Source organism: Pyricularia oryzae, chromosome 1 (assembly GCF_000002495.2).
Source record: "Pyricularia oryzae 70-15 chromosome 1, whole genome shotgun sequence".
NCBI classification, from domain to species: domain Eukaryota; kingdom Fungi; phylum Ascomycota; class Sordariomycetes; order Magnaporthales; family Pyriculariaceae; genus Pyricularia; species Pyricularia oryzae.
In genome coordinates this window covers 136,237-162,533 of record NC_017844.1, presented here as the reverse complement: position 1 = coordinate 162,533, position 26,297 = coordinate 136,237, and the positions used below count along the sequence as shown (strand labels likewise).

The window sequence follows — 26,297 nt, the reverse complement described above, 5'->3', positions numbered from 1 at the left end:
GACTTTGTCCTAGCGACGCCCATCCATCCCCGCACTACCTCCCCGCTTTCTGAATTATTGTCGGCGATAAGCGAGCGTCCTGGCCGAATACCCAGCAATCCAATTGCCTATCAAGCCTATCTAATGTTAGAAATTCTAGTTCTAGAACTAGAACTAGAATAGTTCTATTGTACGCACCTGGCTTGCAGGGCACATAAGGTAGTGTTGTACTATACTAGTCTAGACTAGAATTCAACGACAAACGAAGCCCCCGCTGTAGCCAGAGCTACCTAGTGCGTGGGTAAATACGATTTGTCTATAAGGGGGCCCACCACAAACAGCCCCCGAGTAGTCTACTATATACAAGCCTGCAACACTTGACAGAGCACAGCCCCAAAAATAGTTCGAAGTAGTTGCAGATCGGTATAGGGTGAGCTGCCGTGCAAGCGTGGTCCCGGCACTTCCATCCAATCGGATGTCTAGCCAATTCCGAACTAAGCACGCTAGGCCAAATTAGGAAGTTCGACTCATAGTGAGTCGACGTGAGGCATGACACGTCCGACATGATGCAAAAATACTAAAGCTAGAACTGTAGTCCTACCTCACAGCCTGTTGGAGACCTTTCTACACAAACTCATCTTTCCAATTCCATGGTGAACACTAGCCAACTAGGCATCCGCGAACCCACACAATAAACACACAGTTCACCAGGGCCTCGTTAGAATCGAGGCCTCTTTACCCTGTCTGAGTGCCCCCACCAGCCTTCAAAATGCCGGCCTCACCAAGACAGTCCCAGTTCCGGTACTACCAGCCGCAGCAGCGAGTTGCCTTTGTCGACCCCGGATAACCTCTCTTTCTGGGGGCCAGCCGACGAGGCCATTCTCGCAAGTGTCGCCGCAACCTCTGATCATCCTTCGGTTGATACGTTGTACTCTCTCCATCTGCCAGTCACTTGGCCTAGCGACTCATTTGGGCTGTCCTCCCTCGACGGATCTTCCGCCGACCCCCTCAACCACCACTTTCCCGAATTTGCGAACCTCGCAGACTTCAACAACACCATCTCCTATCAGACGCCGACTTCGACACCGTCTGCGCTCAACTTCGTTGATACACCTCATCAGACCGGAAAGCACCCCGAATCCATGAAAGCATCACGATCTGTGTCACCTGCCACCAGCAACCAAAACACCAAGGCGACAAACTCATCTCCCTTGTCACAAGGGCTCCCCTCTCCCCAGGAAGCTTATCAACAGGAGAGCGAGTCAGTCGTGCGCAAACGTGAACGTAACACGGCTGCCGCCCGCAGATACCGTCAGAAGCGTCTGGATCGCATCAAGGAGCTCGAGGATGAGCTCGCCAAGGTGACGGCCGATCGTGACGAGCTAAAGCTCAAGCTTGCGAGGCAAGAAGCCGAGACGGCGACTCTGAGGGATTTGTTGGTCATGGCCACCGGCAGGGGGGCGCAACGTTCTGATAGGTAGCAGGTGGGATCCGATAGATTGTGCTTCAATATAAGTATCGAGAACCCAGGTTTCGGTGTCAGTAACGTCTCTGCCAAGTCGATGAGTGAAAACAAGGTGCATGTGTAATTTAATTGCAAGCTCGGCAGGGAGAGTGAATTTTCAGACGATGTCAGCTCTTTTTTGCGTCCGTCATCGAATTCCGAGGTCCTCATGTTATCCTATCGTACACGGACTCGGATCGGAAGGAGGTAAAGGCTTGTCATCATGCAGGAAGTGTGGTAGAAATAGTAAATAGTTTCCATACCTTACTGGATCTTGCTGCCCCCGGAAATCTGCCATGGCTTGGACAGTGGCCAGAAGATACAAGACGGCCCATTCCGAGCACCAAGGGCAGACTGCCAGCTAGCAACTACTTGCATCTCGGCTCATGATAACTTGCAGCTTTTATAACTACCTAATCCTTGGTAGGTACGTACCATTACTTTCACTCCAACATGTACATAACCTCGTGTACTTCCAGCACCATCATTCGAAATTCATCAACGTAGATGCTGAGTGAATCATAGACTATCACACCAAGGGCACCCACCTATAAGACAGGCATGCTACCGGGGTGATATACCTCGGATCATATGCGGGAAGTTTAGAGTTCTGCTCGGAGTCGGGGTTTGGGAATAGTAACAGTCCGACGACTAGGTGGCTTTGAAGATTTGAAAGCAACATCTTTCCATAAGGTAGCTGCTTGTACCATACTGCCTGGCAAGTATTCTACGTTATCATGAGCCTATCAATGCATCGTAACAGGTAGCGATGTTCGTTGTGCAAATATCATCGCGCTCCCCCTGAAAACAAACTGTTCCTCCGTTTTCCATAATCATGACAATCAATCTACGAGGGGCCGGCCCAGAAACGGCCATGTGCGCATACGAAACCCGACATTCTGTTCAACCGAGACACTGATATCATTGCAACCCTGACGGGCTAGCTTTTCACAACACGATGTGCACATGCAGTAAGATTCAACACTCTCCTTTTCGTCTTCTTTCCCCTCTGCACCTGCTGGCACCCCTTGGCTGAGAGCCGAGCCCTTCCGGCCCAGCCGAACCGACTTGCCGATGTTACCCACCTGGTTTTCCTCGTCCAAAAGAGCCCTCTCCCCCCTCAAAGCCTTTGCCAGTCCTTTGTCTACCAAAGCCACGAAGCTGTCGTGGTCCTTGGTGCTCGGGCTCGGCCTGTCGAAGAATTGCTGCAGCCGGGGCTCCAGCCTCTCCCAGATCTCGACGTATGTCTCGGGCAGGTCTGCAACCTCGGCGATCTGCGCAAGCCTGCAAAGCTGCTTGATATAAATCCGCAGCAGGTCCACGCAGTTGGAGCAACCCTCTGCTGTGAGAGCGCCCAGATACCCCTCCCTGTCCTCGAAAACCCTCCTCGCCTGGCTCTCACTCAGCGTCGGGAACCGCCACATCATGGCCCTGCAAAGCTCCACGATAGATGTCGTCCGCAAGGCATCACGCTCCTCGTCTCCCAGCTCATTGATGAACCACCACAGCGCGGAGCCGCGGAGCATCCCCTGGAACACGTCGCCAAATTCCGGGTCGCTGATGGTCAGAGCCTCGGAGCACTCGAGCAGGCGGAGGCGGGCGCAGAAGGCGCTGGCGCTTGTGAAGTATTCGATGCCGTCTTGTTCCAGGATCGAGTCTCGAATCGTGGTGTTTTTGTGTTCGGGGTCGAATGCGATGGCGAGTGGGTCGGTGCAGCTTTCGCCCAGGCCGGTTTTGGACCAGCCGCTTTTCGGGTCGGCAACGGGGGAGTCGGGGCTAGCTACGCTGCTGTCGCCGTACAGGTGCACCTGCTCAGCTGGGTGGGGCTTGGGAGATCCGCAGATTCTGCTAAGCCAGTATTCGATACTGGCTGGCTTTTCCTGACGGTTGGTTGTGGCAGCAGCATCATCAGACTCGCCGCTGAGGGTTTGGGTGTTGGGATTTCGAGACAGGTATCCCGCAACACGTTCACGCCCACCCGGTGCAGGATCTAGCAAGTATGATCGTTGATAGATTTTCATGTCAGGGAATAGCATAGCCGCCTCGGAAACAACCGCAGCAACGGTCTCTGACAGATGACGGGCTGCGTCCTTGTCGATGGTGAAATCCTCGCCAACGATCTTAGTCCATACGTGTGGGAAGCGTTGGGAGCGGTATATGTCGACGCGCAGGCTGCCGAGCTGAGCACTGAACTCGGCTGATGGCGCGTGTATAAGAGCAAACACTGGCTGGAAGAAGTCGCAAGCATAAGTGAGCCACTCGTCCGGACGAAGGCACCGGGGCCCAAGCTGCGTGGTCTGCCAGTTAATGTAGAGCTGTATCTGGTAGAGGTTATGGATAGTTACAAGTTCGCGGTCAGAGAGTCCAGCGTCAATTCTGGCCTGAGAAATGACGGCATCGTGAGCTGCAATGATCTTTGCTGGAAAGTCTTCTTTCTGTTGGGTAAAGTCTGGAGTTTGGCTACCCTTTGGATGGACGGCATGGTCGGGTACAGTCGCGATATCCATACTGGCAAAAGAGAAACTCGATTGATTGTAAGAGCATGGAGAGTAATGTTAATGATAATAATAAACGAATGTTAGGTACAGATAGCACTACTGATTATGGAGTTCCAGCTGAGACATTAATAAGGGGAAATCCAGATTGCAGCCATTGTTTTGCCATTCATCGACTGCATGTTGAAGGCTTGTTGTTCTCGGGTTGTATTGGGTGAGACCAGACAGCAGATTTCGGGATGGAGAAGAAGAGGCCAGCGGGTGGTTTTTGGTTCAAAAGAAAAAGAAAAAAAAACAGAAAGTGAGAGCGAAGTGAGTGTTGGGTCGTGAAGCCGCAAGTTCGGGTGGTGAAATTGCCAGGACAACGACAACAAAAACCAGAAAAAAAGGAGTAGGTACACTCTCTAGCGGTTGTTGTCTCGATGTAAGAGTAGTCACGGACATGAATACGGTACGTACTCAACTAAATGGGTACACCAGGTACCTATAAGTACCTACCCAGGTATATATCTCAGTTTGCAGTCAGTCTCGTTATCATCGGGAAGCCTTGACACCAAAGTCTTTTCTTTGTTCATCTAGACAGACAGCGAGGACTTGCGCACTGCCATGAGACCGACGAGACAATCTCAAATATAGTCTCTTTTCAGTGCTGGCAGCGTGGGCTGACGTGCCCCTTCCCGAGCACGCGAAAGCCGTTCCCAAGCGGCATGCCCCCTGCCTTTCGGCAAAAAAGACCAGCTCGTTGAAAAGCTACCTACTTACGACCATTAAGCCCCGGGCACACATGGTTTTTCTGACGCGAGACATGGCCGAGCGTCCTTTGGGCCATGTGGCTTTAAAAATACGAATGCATTTTTGTCGAATTAGTAAACCCGGCCTTAGTGACATGACTTTTCCGAAACTGACTATAAAAAAAAACCTTAACATGACCTTGATTTGGTAGTATCAACAGGCACCTTACACGTACAAGCCTATATAAAAAGGTAACCTCAGTGCCAATTTATTATGGAGGTATTAATTACAGTTTTTTTTATTTGATATATGAAGCCACGTGCGCGCTTGGCGGCTTGTTTACCGTTTGATCATCAGTTGCAATAGAAGAACAGATAGAACTAATTCTAGACTAATACTAATTCGATCGACAGATGGGACCTTGGACTTTTCTTGGGTCTTTTCATTGCTGCAAAATTATGTTTTTTTTTTCAAGACTTTACGCCAAAGAATTAATCAGATTTTATATAAAAGGTAAGCAATGATCTCAGTCCATCCTCACGATTTTCTCTTTCTTAACATTGTTAAACTCTCGATCATCCATTCCAAATCTGAAAAACCAAAAACCAAAAAACCAAAATGCAGTTCTCAACCGCTACTCTCCTGGTGGTTTCGGCCGTCATTCCCACCATCTTCACCGACGTATGTTGCGTTTACCACAAAAGAAAGTCTCTGTGTCTTAGATTATTCTGACATATTCCGCTACAGCCTACTTGCAAATGCACTGGTCCCAAGGAGGACGAGCTCGAAGTTCTCAAGATTTCATCAGCATGCTGCCAGAACACCACTTATAGCACAGGTAATCGTTTGCCAGGAAATTTTGTTGGCGGCCTCGATGGCGACTTCAGCGGAGATTGCGACTTCTCCTCTGTGGATGCATTCAAGGCACTTGATGTACGTTGTTTCCATGATCCATGTTCCATGATCCAGAAAAAAAAAAAAAAAAAAAAAAAAAACATCGCCGCAGCGGCAAATCCTGGCATGCATCGAACTGAGGTAAAGCTAATCGGATTACCAGATCAATGATGCTAGCAAATCATTCGACGCTTGTTGTCGTGCAAGCTTTATAGGAGATGTCCACGCAACGGGAGGGTCATGCTTTACAGGTAACGCGGCACAAAAATAAGTATTTGGCGAGCATGTTACGGGAGGTGCGGGAAACACCCGTAGTCAAGCTCGACATTTAGGTAATTGGGAGTGGAAGCCGCCGCTTGGTCTTTGGATTATGGGTGCCTGGTTTTGTTCTTGCTTTCTTGTACCAGACTAGGTAGATTTATACCGAAACTTCCACAACATTGATCAATCGATCGATTTGACACAACCCTAAGCAAATTCTTCCCTGGATGGCAGAATCTCAAAGGTCCTTTTGACGCCTCGGACAGCTTCCATCTCCATATCAACCCCGGTGGAGTCGTGAGACCAGTAGGGAACCGAACCACTCGGGGCAGCGTGTCTCTGCGGCTGCTTGTCAAACTCCGGCCCACAGTCCCAAAAAAAATATGACGACGTCGGCATCGGCTCCCCAGATCGGGGGAGATGAAGCCTTGGCCCGAGCGAGCGAACTCATCTGTGTGCTAATTTTCTGCGAGGACCAACTACACGGTGAAAAAAAAAAAAAAAAAAAAAAAACAGGAGGACGTCGTATTATATGGTTTCACCGTCATGGTAAAAGTAACTGAATGGAAATCCTAGCTTGAAATATGTAGTGTCGGGCGGAGTTTGAAGGTACTTTTCCCCATCCCAGTACGAGATTTCTGGGAAAGATGCCAGGCAGAGGTAACGTGGGCGGCTGCGCCCCGTGGTGCATACTAGTAGTTCGGATCGTCTGCACCGAAACCCACGTGCCGCTTTTGTCCATTTATGGCCCCGGCCCGTCGTGCGTCAATTTGCCTTAGTTTAACGTACTACGGTAAAGTTTTCTTTGTGGTTGAACGTGACAAACAATGGACAGTAGAAGGTGGCTTGACGTAAACAATCGCGATTAATCGTGCTTTTGCAATTATCTATCCCTTCAATTATTACTATTTTCTGTCTCTGTCTACCCTTCTTACAATCCATCCTAAGCAACAAAGATGGACAAGCTTGTTGTCGTGTAGCCCCCCCCACGATTTCCAAGCTCCGAGTGCTACCTGAAATCTAGAAGCTCCATCCCATCACATCATCAATCACCACCAGAAGCACTGGGCACCACTCACTGCACTGATTTATAGGTTCCCCACCTTGATTATCTAATCCGGTGTCGGACATTCGATCCATCGCAACTCTACACGCGCGACTTGCAACCGCACCCCGAATTGCAGATCATCTGTCTGGGTAACTCAGACCATTGGCGACCCGAAGCAAACGAAACGGCATATCCTCCGAAGCCCTCACTCACGCCATCCTTGCGCGCTGCTCCCGACTGACCGACCTCCGCTTTCTGGTTACGGGTTTCCCTTTCCCTTCATCTGTTGGCGTTCTTTGCACCTTTCCCGTTTGTTGTCAATTGTTCCCAAACCCACAAGACAAGGCTGCTATCTCGCCTCGTCCCGCTGCCAGCCTAACCCGCCTTGATCCGACGACCACCCCTCCGGTTCCCTGCACCCAACCGGCAAAATGTCGGAACCACGTATGTGCATTGCAACCTGCTATCACCATGGCAATAAAAGTAATCTGCGCAAACTTGGACCAAAGTCCGGCCAGCTAACACAGGCCGACTTATCACAGTGAGCGCGGCCGACGAGGAGCGGTACACAAACATCATCGATGGCATTCTCCAGACGGCCGACCTCCAGACGGTCACCATGAAGAAGATTAGGAACGGTCTGGAAACCGCACTTGATTGCAAGGACCTATCTGAGCACAAGGTGAGCTATTGGTTGGAGACATATGCTTGCTGTGCCTCATCCGCCAGACACCATCGCTAACCCGTCACCGTATCCTGTAGCAAGCCATCAAAGCTCTCATAGGGGCAAGGTTTGACGCAGCAACTGCCAATCTGATGGAGAACCCCAACGAACCCACCCCGGCCGCTTCGGAAACACCAAAGCGGGACTACGATGACATGGTCAACGGCAATGGCACCATTAAGTCCGAAGAGGACGAGGACGAAGAAGCGGATGATGACGAGGACCAGAACGGAGACCAAATAAACGTCTCGGTGCCGCCTCCAAAGAAGAAACAAAAGCGCGAGTCATCCACCGAGTCGGCCGACGAGAAGTTTGCCCGGCAGCTGCAGGCGGAGGAGGAGCAGATGGCTAGGGTGCGTACTACGCGCGGCGGCAGGGACAAGAAGGCAGCCCCGAAGAAGAAGGTTACCAAGAAGAAGAGCAAAGCCAAGGTCGCGGCCGACGACGACGAAGACCTGTCCGGTGACGGAACACAGAAGCGCAAGGCCGGCGGAGGATTCCAAAAGCCTTTCCATTTGAGCGCGTCGCTAGCCGAGGTGTGCGGAGAGCCTACTGTAGGCACTCCCCTTGCAGATACACTTTCACTGTTTGGGCATATGCCTCTCCTCCCGATTTGTTTGTGGCTGACGTTTTGTATGGCGGAAATAGCTCTCTCGACCTCAGGTTGTCAAAAAGCTCTGGGAGCACATCAAGGGAAACAATCTTCAGGACCCGAACGACAAGCGACAGATCCTTTGCGACGAAAAGATGCAGGCCGTTTTCAAGCAGAGCAGCCTGAATATGTTTGCAATGAACAAGCTCATCGGCAGCCACCTTTATCCTGTCGACGAGGAATAGGACGCGACCGACTTGATATTCCCCTTCTATACCCCACATGCTGTAGAGTCATTCCTCGGCTGTTGTTTACATTTTCATTTTCGTCCTTTTACACGTCGTTTGATGGTCGGTGCAAAGGGTAGCCGCGAGGGAAAAGCAAACTGGTATGGCGTTTCATGGCTTCTTCCGTGATTTTCTCTTACATATTATGGTCTCGTCTGCTCTTATTTTTTTATCCTTTTGCTATGTTTTCCTCGCTGTCCTGATGCCTTTCGGTATTTTCTTTTTATTTTCCCCCCTCTTTCTTCGTGGAGTACCATGTTGGTGCTTCACATTACAAACGGTACAGACGTGCTTCATCTCTACACTGATGCATTTTACTTGATTTTGCATTTCAAGTTTAGCACGGCGCAGCTCTTGACGATATTGAATTTGGATGGATAATATTTGTCTGCTGTTTTCCAGCGCAAAGTTGGTCAGCAGGTTTGGATCCAGGGCATTAGAAGACTGGAACATGGCTTGTATTTCACATTGATTTGGTTTCTTAATTTCCTTTCTTTTTTCTACTATTGTTTTCAGGCGTCATTAAGATATGTTGGTCTTGGAGGGAAGGTTAGGATGCATTTAGTCTGGTGCAGGTTTAAGGAAGCACACGGCCATACGACGTGGTGGTGGTGGCCTGGTCAATCGGCATACATGAGATAGTGGATAGTTGCTCGATTGCAAATGACATACATGATGAGATGGAATGGAGTATAGGTTCTGATTAGTACGAAGTACTTCACCTCAGACATAGCCCTAGCTAGATACTCATTCTATGTACATGACTTCTTTTCCTCCTTCCTCCTCGAGGCAGCGAATCCATTATCTCGCACCAGGTTTGATTACACTGCAAATTCCTCAAGCAAAGATCTTGGTAGCACGGGTAGTATCGGGGATTCGATAATTAGTGTCATTATGTCTCATCCCCCATTTCAGGGTAGAAAGGCGTGACTCTCGGGGGGCTTGGACAGGGGATTCTTCTGGTCCGTGCATCCCTGTCAGGGCTGGTTACTGCTATACTAGACCTAGACCCTGTCAAGTCAAGTCATCGCATCGCCCGCAAGTTCAAAAGTGGGGCAGGCTGGCACGTATGAGGGAGGACATGGTATTTTTTGGCCCCTCTCTCACTCGAGACACCAGCTCTGGTCGCAATTTGGGAAGAGCTCTTTGTCAGACGTCGCCCTTGAAGCAGCACTCTTCTCTCTTTCGGCCTCGTCGCCGTGCATGAGGCTTCTCTCCTCCATCCTGCCATTGCTTTCCGCAACATAATCCTTTTTACCTTTACTCTCGCATAAACTGGTCGCAATCTTCGCAGCTCATTGGAGAGAGCACCGAACGATCAGAACGTAATTCGAAAGCCTCCACCTACACACATACCAACCTTAGCTGTCGTCAGCTGTCTTGTATACCTTGACGCAGGGTCCCTAGCCCACTCAATCACCCATTTAACACGACAGGAAGCCAATAAGCCATTGAATCAATGGACTCTGTTGGCGGAGCAGCCGGTGGCAGTAGCAACGGCGCAGGCCATGCGTCTGCTCCTGCCGGTTCCAGATCAGATAATTCGAAGGGTTCCCGAGGCGGGCGGGGACGTGGAGGCCGAGGCCGTGGACGTGGTGACTCTAAAAGCGGTCGCGGCGGCGGCGAAGGGCAACAACGTGGCGGTCGTGGCAAAAGAGGAGGGTCGAACGCAGCTTTGGGCGCCAGGGCTGACGGTGAGCCCAAGGAAGGCACTCCGGCAGGTTCTCGGCACAAGGCTCAAACCTCAAATGATAACGAGACCGAGGAGGATGGCGAGGTTTGCTTCATTTGCGCCAATCCCGTCACCCACAGCTCCATCGCACCATGTAATCACATCACCTGCCACATTTGTGCTTTGCGCATGAGGGCGCTCTACAAGAACAAGGAGTGTCCCCACTGCAGAACACTAGCACCCTTCGTCATTTTTACCGATGATGTAAACAAGCGCTTTGACGAGTATGGTGACGGAGACATCACAAGCGCCGACGATAATATCGGCATCAGGTACACGAGCGAAGATATTGTGGGAGACACGGTCCTGCTGCTTCGATACAACTGTCCGGACCCAGACTGCGACTTTGCCGGTCTGGGATGGCCGGATCTTCATCGGCACACGCGATCGGCACACAACAAACGCATGTGTGACCTCTGCACGCGCAACAAGAAGGTCTTTACCCACGAGCATGAGCTGTTCAGCGATAAGGGTGTTGGAGAGCACATGCGTCGGGGCGACGATAAGCCAGGCGCTATAGATCAGACCGGTTTCAAGGGCCATCCCTTGTGTGCATTCTGCGGCGAGCGCTTCTATGACGATGACAAGCTCTACGAACACTGCCGACACAAGCACGAGCGCTGTTTCCTCTGCGACAGGAGAGACTCGAGACAGCCGCACTATTACAGGGACTACAATGCTCTCGAGAAGCATTTCAAGGACGACCACTTCCTCTGCGCGGACCGTGAGTGCATGGAGAAGAAGTTTGTCGTTTTTGACACAGAGATGGACCTCAAGGCACACCAGCTCAGCGAACACGGCAACAACCTCTCTAAAGATGTTAGAAGAGACGCGAGAGTAGTAGACATGGCCTCTTTCGACTATCGATCATCTTATCAACACGAGAGGAGAGGCGGTGGGAGTGGAGGCGGCAGAGACGGTGGAAGGGAAGGGCGGGGAAGAGGACGCGATCCAAATGCAGAGCCGTTGCCAGTCAGTTCAGCGCAGCCAATGAGACGGGACGAGATTGCGTTCCAACGCCAAATGGCCATCCACTCTGCTCAATCTGTCACCTCCCGCACCTTTGGCGGCCAGCTCTCGCAGCCATCGGCCTCTGCTGGACCTACCCCTAGTCAATCTTCTCGCCAAGGTGGTGCCGGGCGTGGTCAGAGCTTGACGCAGCCGCAACCATCCGCCGATGCCATGGCTACCCTGTCACTTACAGACGTGGCAAACCTTACGCCACAAGACCATGCCCGTCTGGCCCGTCACGGGGCCGTCATCGAGCGCGCCAGCAACCTGCTGGGCAACGACGCAACCAAGCTCAACCGTTTCAGACAGCAAATATCGTCATACCGCCAAGCTGCATTGACAGCACCTCAACTTGTGGATGCCTTTTTCGCCTTGTTTAGCGATACCTCATCCAATGCTCTTGGCACTCTTGTCCGAGAGGTATCTGATCTCTTCGACGACCGTGCCAAAGGCGAGGCTTTGCGCAAGGCATGGCAGGATTGGCGAGCCATCAATGAGGACTACCCATCGCTCCCGGGTCTTGGTGGCATGCACGGTGCCACAACCTCTAGCAGTGGGTGGGCCAATGCGGCCGTTGCAAGCCCGACTCAAATGTTGGGAGGTGCGCAGAATCAGGGCCAGAACTCGAGGCACACCACACGGGTGTTGAGGCTCAAGAACAGCACGAGGCGGGGGAGCATGTCGAGCATTGCATCTTCCACTCCCTCTGTCGGTGCCAGCAACTCAGCCTCGGTCCCTGGCGCAAACTGGGTCAGTGGCAGCGGGTCCTCCTCCACAGCGTCTAGGAGACCGGCGGCATCATCGGGGACAGCATCGGCAGCGTTTCCTGCACTGCCTAGCGCGGGACAAAGCGGATCTCGCCAGGCGGCGCAGCCATCCTGGATCGGTGTGCCCTCGCTGTCAACTTCATCAGGGGCAAATCGTACCAATGCTCCTGCCGCTCGCCAACCTGTTCGTACGACTGCATCCATGGCATCCGGCGGCGCACCCCCCGCGCGACGTACCGCGGCCGGCGAGGATGCATTCCCGGCTCTGCCTGTGGCTCCCAAACCTCTTACTACAATCTTCGGCTACGGAACCGGGGCGGTGAGAAGGGATATGGGTGGAAACAGGAACACTGGTTTCTCGTGGGGTGGCAACGGCGAGGCCGAGGGATCGGGCAGTGGGGCTGGGGCCGGGTCTGCCGGCGACGACGGCAACGGGTCTGGGCAAGGAGGCAAAAAGAAGAAGCAAGGCAAGAAACAAGTCCTTGTGCAATGGGGATGATTAAGCTTTCGCGCCCAGGAACGAGGGCCAACTATGATTGGGAGCAGACCCTCTCTCCTGGGGACCTTTTTTCATGTGTATTCAATTTGTTTCACTATTGAAGGATCTTGACGGGGAAAAGATATGTCGCACTATCTTGTCTTGTTCTTTGTTAGTTTTTTTTTCCGTAGAGCAATACACACAGCGCTGCATGGGTTGTCTTTTGTCAGTCTCTCAGTGAAGTGCCGAGGTCAAAACCAAGCTGTGAATTCTGGTCAAGCTGGCAGGTGTCAATCCCAGCCTCTAGCGGCCTTGGGATCGTAACAGGGTAGGACGTCTTTGTTGCTTGTCGCAACTGCAAGTGGCGGTGCACATGGGTGGCCCGCATTTACAACCATCTACTTAGGTCTAGAATAGTTCTATTCTAGGTCTAGAAGTAGAACTAGAACTAGACTAGTGCAGATTGAGAATTTCGGCCACCCTGAACAATATACAATTTTAGCATCAGTCTCCCTCAGTTGGCGATCAACAAGCCATTCTGAGAAGAACGCTCGATTCGCCTGACCTTTCCGTTCTTTTTTTTTGCCCGCCACCTGCTTTTTATGGTTTAATTAATGTTAATGCCGCCATCCTTACTCAAAACTGGCCCTGAAAGGCTGATAGTTTGGGCCGAAGCGTGTCAGAGATGGACCCCACAAAGGGAAACAGGTGGCATTTTTCATCCGGTTCTTTCGTCTGAACAATATTACTTGTACAAGTTCATGGTAGTAATTTGTTTCGAAATCAAGTGCAACCGCGGCTACCAACCCATGGGAACATCCCCATGGTTGCATATCCACATAGGCGCCGTTGAAACGCCCCATATAAATTGTATACTGGAGACAAAAGGGGAAATCAAGGGGGCTCTGTACCAAGCGCGGCGTCCGAAGCCTGCGAGGGCCGGATGGGAGGGATGATGCCTCCTCAGTAAGCGCACATCGAGACATGGCTAAGATGCGCTGCGGCTATCTCGTCGCTAAATACAGGGCGATCTCCGCAAGGCATCCCGTCCTTTCTGGTTTGTCTGTTATTTTCTCTTCAAGGCAAGATCCTCATAGCTACGTTGTTTTTCTATAAGAACATTCATTCCCTTCTTTGTCTTTTTCTAGTCCTGGTGAAAGACCTTTCCCATCAAGGCTACACTTTCATTCAGTCTTCCACCAAGCTATTTTCCATTCGTTTTTACACACAAGTCTTTACGACTTTTTTTTTTATTTATTTTACATTCTTTACATTTAGCACAGGATGCCTTGCTCTTCCATTTTCTTCAGCGGCGCCGTGGCTGGCAGCCTGTTCGCCCAAGCAGCGCTTGCCTACACGGTGGTCCAGATCCCGTCCCCCTTCATGACCAAGAACATCGACCCGATCGTGTTCCCGGGAGCCTTTGACAAGTCGCACCTGCACTCCTTCTTTGGCGCCGACGCCGTCACCGCCACGACCAGCACCACCGCCCAGCTGCAGGACTCGTGCACAAACGCCGAGAACCCAAACGACCTCTCCATCTACTGGGTCCCGACGCTCCTATACACAAAGGACGGCGGCAAGACCCACGAGCCCGTGCCCGTGTCCCGCTTCAGCGCCTACTACAACCTGGGCGAGACCGAAGCCCAGACCGCCATCCCGCAGGACCTCAAGATGGTGGCGGGCAACGCCACGGCAAAGTCGGCGGCCGAGATGCCGGCCGACGCAAAGATTGCCTGGTTCTGCGAGTCCGAGGCCAACCCGCCACCGGCGGACAAGAACGGCTTCCCCTCAAAGACGTGCACCACGCACCTGCAGCACGTCATCTTCTTCCCCAACTGCGTCGACAGCGCCACCCTCAAGACGGCGTACAAGTCAAAGAGCGCCGGGACCGCAAACGGCTGCCCCGAGGGCATGCTCAGCATGCCGCAGCTGCGCTTCAGCATCCGCTACGACCTGCGCAGGGTCCTGCCGGGCGGCTGGGACGGCGAGGCCCCCGTGCGCCAGGCCTGCGGCGAGAACGTCTTTTGCTCGCACGGCGACTTCATCAACGGCTGGTCCAAGGAGGCGGCCGAGAACATGATCGGCACCACCAAGGAGAAGTACCACTTCGCCGCTGTCGAGGGCGACCGCAAGAAGAAGGACTGCAAGCAGCGCGACGCCGATCCCACCCACGGGACCAGCGACTTTGCCGAGAGCGTCAAGCTGATGAGCAAGCGATCCGTAGAGACCGTGGGATGGACTTCGCGCAGCAGGATGATGAGGATCTGATTCGACCCCAAATATAATTAAAACGTGGCACGTATCAAAGACTTGACTTCGAGATTTGTATATATATAAATAATATTTTTTTTCGCATTGCTCAAAATGCGCAACTATCAGTTCGTTTCATAACCATGACATTAGAAACCCTAAGCCCACACATAACACGCCTTCAGCGAGCGCTCCGAACACAAATGGTATACGCGATTAAATGATGATAAAACCAGACACATTACATCCCCCACGTAGGTGCATTTAGACCTTGGGGTTCTCGTCGTAAGCGGGAGCACCCAGCTTCTGCTGCTCGGCAGCGGTAGGCTGGTTCTTGCCCACATACTTGGTCTTCTTGAGGGCGTTGAGCTGGTCCTCCTGCGAGTCGAGGTGCTTGAAGCAGAACCAGAATGCGAGACCACCAATGAAGGCGATGATGGCAATCGAGGCGTAGTTCCAGACAAGGAGGGGGTCCTCAGAGAGGGGAACCCAGGCGAAACCAAGAGCCGAGGCAAATGCCGACATGAACAGGTTGACCGACATGACAAGCGACTTCATGTTCTCAGGGGCCTTGGAGAAAGCGTACTCGTACGAGGTGACGTTGGTAAAGATCTCCGAGATACCGACGAGAATGTAAGGCAGGCACTGAGCCCAGACGTTGATTGGCGCAGGTCCCGCCTCACAGTCCGAGGTGGCGAACATGCCGCAGGGCGACATGGTGTAGATGTAGTGCTGCATGACGGCGGCAGCGACCATGGAGAAGGCGCCGAAGAAGAAACCGCAGGTCATACGCTTGATGGGAGTGAAGTTGAAGCCGATCTTGCGCAGGCCGGGGTAGAGGAACTTGTCAAAGATGGGAACCATGATGACGATAGAGATAGGGTTCAAGTTCTGGATCAGATCGTTGGGAGCGCCGTTGAGGACCATGGTGCTGGCCTGGGTGGTCAGGTTGTTGGTCATCTGGTTGTATGCCAGGTGGAAGATGGGCAGGAAGAGGAAGACCTTGCAGGCCAAGAGACCACGCCTGACCTCATCAACCCAGGCATCGTCGTAGGTCATCCATGCTGGGCGCTCCTCAACGGGGACGTTGGAGGGCTTACCGGCATCGAGGCTGACCTTGAACAGACCCTGGCGCTTGATGCAGAACATCCAAAGCTTGAGGAACTTGGACAGAACGGATCCGGTAGGCGGAGTAAGGCGGTAGTTCTTCTTGTTGGTCCACAGGATCAGCGGGGCCAGAAGGAACAGGACTGTGGGCAAGAGGAAAGCCAGCCAGAAGCCGTAGTGCTTGGCAACAAAGACCATGGAGATCTGTCCAGTGACAGCACCAATATTGATAGCAAAGTAGAACCACAAGAAGATACGGGTGTTGGTGATGGCCGGGTCGACGATGACACGCTCGCCCGACGGCAAGGTCTCAACACGGTGGCGAGTGTCCTCGTTCTGCTCGGCAAGCAGGGGCGAGATGTTGGCCTTGAAGAAACCGGTACCGATGCAGAGGCAGAGGAGACCGAGGAAAAAGACGCCGAAGGAGGTGTCAGGGTTCTTGAGAACTTCAGGGGCAGAGGCGGCGGTCAGGATAGCGTGAGCAATGGTAGAGACACCGATGGCGATGTGGATAGTGACGTAACGGCCGAGACGTGCGTCGGCGACGTAGGCGCCGACCAGGGGGAAGATGTAGGCAAGGAACTGGTTGAGCAGCGAGACTGCCTGTCCAACAGCCGGGCCCCTGCCGAGAGCTCCAGTGGTACCGTTCGGATCCGGGTTGGCACCAGTGGGGTGGCCATCAGGCAACTTCTTGACAACAAAGTTGGTGTAAAGGACGGCAGATCCGTAGTACGAGAAACGCTCGCACAGCTCGGCAAAGGCGATGGTGTAGAGAGACCACTTAATCTTGCCAGAAACGCGACGAAGAGTCTGGAGCTCCTCCTCGGTGGGCTTGTCGGCGTACGACTCGTCGTCCGAGGTGTCGGCGATGGCATCTTGTTGGGCGGTGGCTGGGCGCGAGTGCGACTTGACGCGGCTCACGTCCATTGAGCCGCGGCCGGCCATGATCTCCTTCTCAGTTCCCTGGATGGCAGCCTCGGGCACATGGGCTTTGGCCACGGCCTCGGCGTTGAGAGTGCCGGTGTTGCTCATGGTGGGTGGGTGGTTGAGCAACCTGTTGTGCTTGCTTCTTGACTTCTGGATTGTGTCTCCTCTATTAAAAGATAGACAGGTGTGCAAGGGAAGACAGCAGTCTTGTGGCGCGCGTAGATCGGAAAAGGGCAAGAGCTTGGGAGCAGTGTCTCATGCAGGTAGGCAAGGCTTATATAGGCCCAGGAAGCTTGGTTGACTGTCTCCAATCTCCAACCATGTGGTCCTTATCCCGTACCACGGCCGGCCGGCATGGCTTCAATAAGGAAGGACCCAACCTAAAGACGGAGGAGGCGAGCATCCCTGGGTCTGATACGAGTATGTAATATGGGGGTGGTCCCGCATGGTCAAGGACTAGATGGACGGAGACAGACACATGCAGGCAGCATGGATGGTAGTTCTTGGGTTCCACTCCTCCAAAGATACGTTGTAACCGTCGGAATCCCCGCTGCCCCATAGTGCACAGTCCATCTAGATCAACAGTCGCACTGTTGTGTGATGCAAGTGCAGAAATGGGAAAGAAAATGTTGGTACCCGGTGCAAAGTGCTTGATGAGAATTAGAGAGAATAAAAAAATACGGACAACCTATCAGGTGTTTGTTTTCTCGGCGCTTCTCACAGTGGTGTGCTTCCGAGTGGCCGGCACTAATAATTTCCCTTTGAGCCACCCGCTGCCGTCTTGTCCCGTCCCTGTCTTGCCTGCCTGTGGTGATACAAAAGGATACAAGGCAAAGAGAGACAATGTGCGGAGGTGGCCTTGCCACCAAACTCGCTTCCGAATCAACTTGGGGATTGGATCTGCCTAAGTGCTACCTTAAGGTAGGGTACGTACCTAGGCAGGCTAGGATTGCTAGGAAGAGGCTACGCCACCGGCCTAAAAAAGAAATGATTGAGGGACTGGCCAACATTGTCTCACGTAGGTTCCCCATTCTTCGGAATGATTAAAAGTTAGGGGGACGGAGGGGGAAAAAAAAGACTCGCCGCTAACACGCAGGAGCAAAAACGACCACTTTCCCAAACAGGAGAGTGCGCCCGGAGCTATGGCCCACCATGGGATCAAAGCCATTGCAGAGTTTGGCTGGTTGGACAGTGGTTCGGTCTTGGCAATGGACCTAGATTTTTCGGTCGGGTCAGGCGGGGTGGAGAGTTGTTGTTGGTGTCGTCTCGTTTGTTCAATTTGACAGATAAGAGCAGGTAATGAAAACAGAAATGCGCCAGGCTGGAAACTGACCAAACGCGAGCAGTCAGCCTGGCTCCCTTCTCCCCTGCATGTTTACTATGTACTTTGACGGCATGCATCGAGATGCCCCTTACCTCCTGGAGAACCTACCTTGCATGGTTTCTTCTGACACCAGCTTATCTCAGATAGGAAGGTCCCAGTTGTCATTGCTAATAAATAAAAATGGCAAGAGAGGAAATGGCAACTTGCTGAGCATACCGACCGGTACGCCAAACTCGTAGAAACAACAAAATGAAACTCACTGGGGGAATATTATTATATCACCATCGAATTAGCTCACTTCCTGGTAAAAGTAATAATGCATGCGTTTCAGGGATTATATCTATTTTCCTCATTACAATGAAGCAGAGGAGTAAAGCATTATCTCGATTGTAAAATCGATGTCAGCAGGTAGATAGGCAGGCTGCCAATCGCATATATTACAAGCTGGACATTGAAAAAATACTTCATATGTGCATTATTTTGTCACAACGTAAGTGGTCCGTCCGGTCAGATCCTTGGAGCCATGCGCAAAAGGGTTCTCCGCAAACCAACGCCTGATTTATGGATGGATGGATGGCTGGCTGGATGGACGGCTGGATGGATGGATGGATGGACTGATTTTAAGCGAAGAACCCCGCAGGCCTGCCCTGTTTCAACAGGCGTAATCGTGGTAGGATTTTATCAACTGATAGTAAGTGGGAAAATCTCATATCGTCTCCATTCTGAATCTCCGAGTGTAGTGGCAAACTGATAATCGTCCGTATTACTTTAGTAGTAACTTTTCTTCAGCTTACTGGCGCTGCTGTTAGGTATTGAGCCTCATAAAAATGTGAGAAGGGCGTTGCCATTAAGCTTGCTAAGCATAGCCTCCCCGGCGCTTGGCGATCCCGTCCGTCTTGTCTGTCTTGGAGTTGTGCATTGCCTTGCAAGCTTGATTGCTTACTTGCGACTCGAGAAATCGCGAAAACTTGGCTTCGCTTGGTTGACAATCCGACATGCAGCACGGGCTGGGCAAACACAATACCGTAAGCGCAGCTTGCGCAGGCAGAAAGCTTCTAGCGTGCTCGGCGCGCGCCTTCGAGAAGACTTGTGTGTTCGCAACCCACCCAAACCTTCCCCTCGTCTCCCCTCCATCCCGGCGCAGCCCACACGCAACACACATCGTCTACTTTTGATAAAGGGTGTCAGGCTGCATCGACATTGACGTATTTCATTTGAGGGACGGAGTGTATCTTGTGTGGCGAACAGGTATCTCGATCAAAATGATATGTTGGCGATGGATGATTGTGGCTTACTGGACCACCACCAATTAATTGCCTTCTCTGGCTGTCAACCTCGGGAGGGTTTGGTGGTTTGCAAGGTACGTATCAAATTGGAGCAGAGCTTGCAGAGGTTCAGGGATCAGGAAGCACAGAATCCCACTTAAACGTCGACTGCCCCTTGTATCCTTGATACAGTGTGCGTATTTCTCGGCCGATTCCTTCGCGGCACCCTAGTCTAGTTCTATACAGTAACCTACTTCGTACCTAGTTGCTTGCCTTGGACGCTTGACCCCAAAAACCCAGAAAGCCTCTTTCACCCTCTCTTTCATGATTGCGGGGATAAACGCATCAAATCGCTGGTTAATTGGCCGTGGACCCCATGTCAGGACCCCGCCACACCTTTGCATTTGATCAATAACGTTCACCAAACACACACATCAATCAGACGTGCCCCGGATCCCTTTTGCCATCGAAACAAACCGAGCACACGACCACCAAAAAATTAGAGGTGTGTTTGCTTCCAATATCGCATGCACCAAGACGGCAAAACACACCCGGCCGTCACAGATAAGACGATGCTCCCTTTTTTTTGTGCTATACGAACAAGAGTAAGCTGAGGAAGGGAAAAAGAGTACCATCAACTTTCCAAAAGCATCCTGGGTCTGGCCTGTGCCTATCACCAGTCAGTCGACACGCCAAGACGTCGTCGCCAAGACAGCTTCAATTTGCAAAGCGGGACTCTTATCTTGTGCGCTTTCCACCCCTTTCGTCAAACGTTTCCTGGCACGGGGAGAGGGAGACACTGCAATCACAAAATTTTCTCGCTGTCCGAATGCACCGTCTTGGCTTTATTCGAATCACCGAGGCTTTTTTCACGCAGTACCTACTCTTGCTACTACTCTCCTGCGCCCAGCCAACTGCGCCAAAGTCGTAATATTGCATTATCTGGGTCGAATCATCAAAGTCTTGGCCTTTTTCCTTTCCGCGTTGGAACGAAAAAAAATCAACTTGCCACAATAGAGCAAGGGGAGGCCCGGCTGGATCGGCACAACCCTTTGTTTTTATAACTCCAGCTTGTTTTTATTAAACATATGGCGTAATATATATCATGCTTGATTGCGCCATAGACTAACAAAAAAAAGTCGATGGGGGTTTTTTCAGCTGCTTTTCGACTACGTTGAAGTGGTTTTTGGAAATTTTGCTAAACATGCAAGACATGACAAGCAGATTGAACAAAGGCATTGGGAAACTTCCGGGTCACAATTACTACCGACTCGGTGTGCTTTAGTGGCATGGTAGGGTAGGGGACGGCATGTGCCTAAAAGTAGTGGGCAAGGCGGGCTAGGGAAGATACAGCTTGCCAATGGATGGATCCCTTCCGCGCCTTTGGGGATTACACCTTGCATTCGTAAATATTCGTCCCCTATTGGCCCAACCCACACGGCTAAGGTAGCTTGCAATGTTGTAGCTGACGCTGACACGGCGCCATTCCATCTTTGGGAGGTGCTATCTTTGCCCCCCCGGGAGAGCTTTGCCATCTATAAACGCAGGGGACTTTTTTTCAGGGGGGGCAATGGGGGTTCGTGTGGACTGTGAGTGTGGAGGGTCTCGGCTGCAAAACGACGTACAAAGTAGTACGCGGGCTCCCACTCAAGTCCATATCCTGCAAGGAATCGGCCAACAATTCTCCGCCCTCCCCGTCCAGTCTGCCTTCCCGTATGGGCAGCAGGTAATTATGTTCGTTCGGTGTTGGACTTGGTGTGTTTCTCCGCGCCGTTGCTGCCGTTGCTGCCGTGGCTAGCCTTCTCTACGCGCGCCCCGGCGTCTATTTCGGGCCAGACTATCGTGCCTAGCAAGCGTATACGGTAGGTCCGAAGTAGCTGACTGGCTGGTTTGACATTTTGACTTGGACATGAGCACATGTGGTGTTCCCGGTTTGCTGTACATACAAGCTTATCGCGGTCCTAGACTTACAAGGTGGTTAGGTAGTTGCGTGTACTCCTTTCGGTTGTAATATTCCTTGTACAGTCCTGATAAGTCAGTTTGTCAGTTGCTTGTCCAACGCACGTTGACAGCTGTTGGCTAAGCCGTGCTCTCTTGTCATTGCAAAGGGGGTTGCAGAATGGGCGGATGGCTTGGTCGCCATAAAGTTCAACGGACTTGCTCGCATGTATACCTATGTCATGTGCAGAACCATTCCGTTGCCCTGTTAGCAAAGGCAAAAGTCTCCAAAGTTATTCGGGTTCCATTCTTTTTCGGGGGCTGGTTGTGGATTGGAAGCGCCCTTTTTTTGAATCGGCCTTTGTATTGTACAACCAGGGGCGATGCCTTTTGGCGGTGCTTCTTTTCACATAGCCCTTGACTCCTTTTATTTCGATCCAAGTACCTTGGGCATTGTTTACGCCAACATTTGGATAACTTAGAAGATATCGATTTCCGTACATATCTGCTTATCTCCTCATCTTCAACACACCCAAAACACATGTCTTCCTCCTCCTCGGTCTGGATAAATGGGACTTCCGATAACCATAAACGCGCTTAAGTACCGGATATCGAGCTTAGCCACGGTAGGCAACATTATACTGTCCTGAGCAGGAGCTTCAAACGAATCTCGGACTAGACCAAAGATCTTTTTTTTTTTTTCGCGGGCTTGCGAGTCCCTTCGATCAGGCAAGAGGCTCTTCCAGCCCAGGCAAGACAGATCGTCGTTTTGTTTTTGTTTTTTTGACTGGCTTGTGAAAAGAGCGTTGCAATCCCTAGGTGCCGAACCCAATGTCGCTTTCCTGGAGGTTCAAACAGAATATAATCACGAGAGAAAGCGGTAACTTTTGTGAGGACATGGCTTGGCGGTTCAGGCGCTACCTTTGATCAACAAGGCCGTGTTGGAGTTTGTCCCAACAGTGTAAAAGCTTGGCAAGAGTTCTCAAGGTGTGTGTGCTTCGGATCCGTGAGTTTGAGATCGGAAGAAAATATCCTGGTCTTGTAGTTATCATGGGACGGATCGGGGTTAGAGACTGAGCCAAAGGCGCTGGTTGGTTAGAGAAGCCTCCAATAGATACGGCAACTGCGGCTCCAGAGATACAAATGTCATTTCTGAAGGGCCCCCGAGAACGAACTCGAGACCGACAAGGGTGATGGAGATGGTTCCCTGAGAAGGGAAACTGACACAGACTGCACTCAGTTGCCAGAGTCCGGCATAGATCTGTCCGTATAAATCCAAATCGAGGACGGCGTGAAATAGATGGATCTCGCGGTCTCCCAACAACAAAACAGCTCATCGTCCGTATTCTTCAACGGTTGATCGAGCAACCCATTATTGCAAAGAGTGATTTTCTGACTAAGCAGAACAATAATAATTAGTCTTATGGAAAAGGAGGACAATATAAAGTGGTTGTTCTTTGACCAGAACTAGACCCAGTTTTAGATAATCAGTACAGCCTTCCTGTTCATGTGGACGCGCGCGTGCATGAGCTCCAAGTTCGGAATGCCCGGAACACCGTCATGTGTGATTCGTTCATATTTGTCGATCGCTGATTTCTCACCCTCTTTAAACTACTTTGTCCGCCGCGGCGCTCCCTTGATCCATTCATTTGATTCTTTCCCTATAACATGACCAACAATTTTCATCAAGGGTGTTCCAAAAAAATGTTTCTATCAAACGAATTTGCTAAATGATAAGAAGTCGCGAAGCTTGTCTAAGCCTTTGCTTCCCGACGCACCTTATGCATGCCAAGAAGGTCATTGCATAGTCTAATTTTCCTAGAAAACAACGAGTTTGTTCTTTTGTCCTCTAGCTCTCTCAGATCCATCTAAGCCCATGCCTCTATCAGTCATCTGGGCCGTCCACGGCGGGTATATTCCCACAAAGTAGCCTGACTTGCCCTCGGCGCGGCCCACGACTGCCGCTGACATTAGTCATAACGCCAACCAAACGAATGGCCAACGAGAAAGAGATATAAAATCCGGAGATAAAACTTGAACAAAACAAGTTCCCCCAGAACCTTCGATACAGAAAGAAGAGCCACAAAGCAGCCCGATGAATCAAACAAATGGCATAAACACGGCCTCTCACTCAGTCAGTCGACTCACTGAGCAGACATCTTGATAGGAGGAGTGCCGATCTTGTTGTGGTTGCGGAAGAACAGGACACCCTTGCCACTACCCTCAGCCTCGGCGCTGGGCTCAACCCATTGGCACATGCGGCTACTCGTCCAGAGTGACTTAAGGAAGCCAGCAGGGCCGCCGGCAGTGTCGCTGCGGTAGTGCTTGCCCATCACCTTCTTGATGGCATCAGTAGCCTCGTCGGCGTTGTAAAAGGGGATCGTGCTGACATAGTGGTGCAGGACGTGGGTCTCAATGATACCGTGAAGCAGGTGGCGGCCGACGAAGCCAAACTCGCGATCGATCGTGGCAGCGGCACCTCGGACGAAGTTCCATTCCTCGGCAGTATAGTGCGGAAGCGAGGGGTCGGTGTGCTGAAGGAATGTAATGGCAACTGCGGGATTCACGGGGAATTGTTAGCTCGCGTGCTTTCTCTCATCTTTTTAAGGCGTTGTTGACACGAAGCGGTATTTGGGAAAGATCAAGACTTACCGAGCCAGTGGTTCACCCAGAGGTAGGGGATAAAGTACCAAACCAGCATGTTCTGGGTGCCGAAAGTTTGGCAAAGGTACACGAGGCCAGCGATAACAAGGCCGACACCCAGGTCGCTGAGAAGCACCTTTCCGGCGTCCTTGTTCTCGTACAGAGGGCTGCTGGGGTTGAAGTGGTTGACGCCAGTGAAAAGACCGTTCTTCTTGCCCTTGCCACGGCCCTCACGCTGGCGCTCGTGGTAGTTGTGACCGGTCTTGTTAGTGATGATGTACAGAGGCCAGCCGATCAGCTGCTGCCCAACCAAGTGGATAAGGGTGGCAATAGGCGTCTCCTCGGTCAACTCCGACAGCTCGTGGACCATGCGGCCGATCCTGCTGGCGTGCTCCTCCCGGGTGCGGGGCACAAAGACCATGTCGCGCTCAATATGGCCAGTGGCCTTGTGGTGCTTGCTGTGTGACATCTGCCAGCTGAAGTACGGAACCAGCAGAGACGAGTGGAGAATCCAGCCAACCGTGTTGTTGATGGTCTTGGAAGGCGAGAAAGCCTGGTGGCCACACTCATGGGCAAGAACCCAGATTCCGGTGCCGAAGAGGCCCTGGAGCACCGTGTAAATGGCCCACAGACCAGCACGAGCCGGCTTCGAGGGAATGTACTCTGGTGTCACGTAGTTGTGGAACACGTAGAAGGTCGTCGCCAGGAGGACCATATCACGGGCGACGTAGCTCAAGCTACGAATAGCAGAGCGTTCAAAGCAGTGCTTTGGAATGGCATCGTGGATGTCCTTGATGGTGAAGTCAGGGATCTCAAAGGTGTTGCCGTACGTGTCGACGAGTTTGCCGACAGACTCGTTGGATTTCTTCTCGGCCGCCGCATCAACGGAAGAGAGTGAAGAGAGTGAGGTGGACGAGGCAGAGTGGCGGGGCGAGTCCATAGGCGACTGAACAGCGGTTCCCGGAGCTGAGACGTCCGATTCGACAGTGGCCGAGGTGGTCGTTCGCCTCATAGGAGTCTTCTCCTGGGCAATGCCCGATGTGGTCGATCTGGTGGAAGGCATCTTGCAAACGGATGCAGAATTCCTGGGTACAGCGCTACTTCTTCAATGACCAACGTAAACCTTGGCAGTCGGAAATAGCCTCAAGGTTGATATTCCAGGTTGGGAACAATATGGCGTTTGCAACGTCGCCAATTGACTGAGAATGTAAAGAAGGGAGAGGAGTTCTGTTGCCAGCAAGCAGAGCAGAATGTCTTGGTATAATAGTCAGCTACCAAGAATGTGCTCTAGTGGGCTAGGTAGGTTTTAGTAACAAGGGCGGAACTAAATAAAGCAAGACATAAAAAAAAGTATTCGAGCACGCCCGTTCAAGCCTCGGCCAAAGTGTAGTGGCGGGATAATTTTGGTGGTTCGATTCGAACTAGGATTTGTTGGGGTCTTGGGGGGAGCCCTTGCCTAACTGTGCTCCTAGCGACACTCCCAACCTGGGAAGTCCGCCGCGGCGTTCAGGGGGCTTGCCGCTTTCTTGGTTGCAGCTGCCGGGTATTGACTCTCCACAGTTTGGACGTTGCATGCTTTTTTATTTTTTTTTTGGCGCAACGGTACGGTAGGGCGGACGGAGATTGACAACCACGAGAAGAAATGGACCACAATGGTAAAACCAAGATTGCCACCACGGAAGTACTATGCAAGAGATGCCAATTGACGACGTAAAAGCAAATTCGCCTTGGGTGTCTTGCGGGACCTTTGGACATCTGACATTGAATCAATGCCAAGTACGTACGTGACTTGACTACTGTATTCTTATGTACTGTCTGTCACTTTTTGTTTTCTTTCCCATTTAAGCAGAGATTCTGAAGGGTGACGACGGTTTCAACATGTAGCCAGTGCGTGCCAACCTGATCTACCGAGGTTCCGCCATGATGGTATTTCAATTTATAAACAGGTCAGGAATCTACCTAGGTATTCAGGCTATCACACATTGGTACTACCAGAGTATGTGGCAAGGTGGCATGTTTGCATAGTGCATAATATGGGACAAACGGGATGCGCTCCAGCCGATGTTTTTGGCTTGACGTCGAGTAAGCCACATGGCAATGTCTTATGCGTACTCCGCACGTATGCGTACCTACCTAGTGGCTCCTTCTCATTCTTATGTTTGTCATTGATACGGAGGAAAGGTAACGCTAGCCACTTGCACGCCTTACTTATCTTGAAACGATGCGCCTTGGCTGCTGCGCGTTGGATGATCTGTCTTTAGTTTCATACTCGTTGCCTGCTTTGCTGCAAGAAAGAGACACAGAGAGAGATATTACGAAAATCCAACTCTCGACTC

At 51.7% G+C, this 26,297-nt stretch overlaps 9 protein-coding genes across 9 annotated transcripts; 6 read left to right on the top strand and 3 right to left on the bottom strand.

The window, feature by feature from the left end:
• Nucleotides 1-748: 748 nt before the first annotated feature.
• On the top strand, nt 749-2,340 carry MGG_01990 (IDI4; the record flags this gene model as incomplete). The annotated part of the gene is made up of 2 exons (XM_003708683.1): nt 749-780; nt 869-2,340. 2 exons carry the CDS (start codon nt 749-751, stop codon nt 1,458-1,460), a joined length of 624 nt encoding a protein of 207 aa, XP_003708731.1. The 3' UTR covers nt 1,461-2,340.
• On the bottom strand, nt 2,326-3,990 carry MGG_01989 (uncharacterized protein; the record flags this gene model as incomplete). The annotated part of the gene is made up of 1 exon (XM_003708682.1): nt 2,326-3,990. The coding sequence occupies one exon, from the start codon at nt 3,988-3,990 to the stop codon at nt 2,326-2,328; it is 1,665 nt and encodes a 554-aa protein (XP_003708730.1).
• Nucleotides 3,991-5,328: 1,338 nt separating this feature from the next.
• On the top strand, nt 5,329-5,936 carry MGG_13670 (uncharacterized protein; the record flags this gene model as incomplete). Its single annotated transcript, XM_003708681.1, has 3 exons — nt 5,329-5,391; nt 5,458-5,643; nt 5,820-5,936. The coding sequence occupies 3 exons, from the start codon at nt 5,329-5,331 to the stop codon at nt 5,934-5,936; spliced, it is 366 nt and encodes a 121-aa protein (XP_003708729.1).
• An 879-nt stretch (nt 5,937-6,815) lies between these two features.
• On the top strand, nt 6,816-9,297 carry MGG_01988 (uncharacterized protein). The gene is made up of 4 exons (XM_003708680.1): nt 6,816-7,357; nt 7,456-7,595; nt 7,676-8,191; nt 8,286-9,297. The coding sequence occupies exons 1-4, from the start codon at nt 7,345-7,347 to the stop codon at nt 8,472-8,474; spliced, it is 858 nt and encodes a 285-aa protein (XP_003708728.1). The 5' UTR covers nt 6,816-7,344; the 3' UTR covers nt 8,475-9,297.
• Nucleotides 9,298-9,564: 267 nt separating this feature from the next.
• Nucleotides 9,565-12,734, top strand: MGG_01987 (C2H2 finger domain-containing protein). Its single transcript, XM_003708679.1, has one exon. The coding sequence runs from the start codon at nt 9,976-9,978 to the stop codon at nt 12,523-12,525; it is 2,550 nt and encodes an 849-aa protein (XP_003708727.1). The 5' UTR covers nt 9,565-9,975; the 3' UTR covers nt 12,526-12,734.
• A 725-nt stretch (nt 12,735-13,459) lies between these two features.
• Nucleotides 13,460-14,775, top strand: MGG_01986 (uncharacterized protein; the record flags this gene model as incomplete). Its single annotated transcript, XM_003708678.1, has 2 exons — nt 13,460-13,470; nt 13,788-14,775. The coding sequence occupies 2 exons, from the start codon at nt 13,460-13,462 to the stop codon at nt 14,773-14,775; spliced, it is 999 nt and encodes a 332-aa protein (XP_003708726.1).
• Nucleotides 14,776-14,800: 25 nt separating this feature from the next.
• MGG_13669 (peptide transporter PTR2) lies at nt 14,801-17,503 on the bottom strand. The gene has a single exon (XM_003708677.1). The coding sequence runs from the start codon at nt 16,894-16,896 to the stop codon at nt 15,022-15,024; it is 1,875 nt and encodes a 624-aa protein (XP_003708725.1). The 5' UTR covers nt 16,897-17,503; the 3' UTR covers nt 14,801-15,021.
• Nucleotides 17,504-17,555: 52 nt separating this feature from the next.
• On the top strand, nt 17,556-18,258 carry MGG_14619 (uncharacterized protein). The gene is made up of 2 exons (XM_003708676.1): nt 17,556-17,809; nt 17,891-18,258. The coding sequence occupies exons 1-2, from the start codon at nt 17,635-17,637 to the stop codon at nt 18,007-18,009; spliced, it is 294 nt and encodes a 97-aa protein (XP_003708724.1). The 5' UTR covers nt 17,556-17,634; the 3' UTR covers nt 18,010-18,258.
• A 4,514-nt stretch (nt 18,259-22,772) lies between these two features.
• On the bottom strand, nt 22,773-25,276 carry MGG_01985 (Delta(12) fatty acid desaturase). The gene is made up of 2 exons (XM_003708675.1): nt 23,971-25,276; nt 22,773-23,872 (listed from the first exon to the last, which is right to left on the bottom strand). Exons 1-2 carry the CDS (start codon nt 25,022-25,024, stop codon nt 23,463-23,465), a joined length of 1,464 nt encoding a protein of 487 aa, XP_003708723.1. The 5' UTR covers nt 25,025-25,276; the 3' UTR covers nt 22,773-23,462.
• Between the last annotated feature and the right edge of the window lie 1,021 nt (nt 25,277-26,297).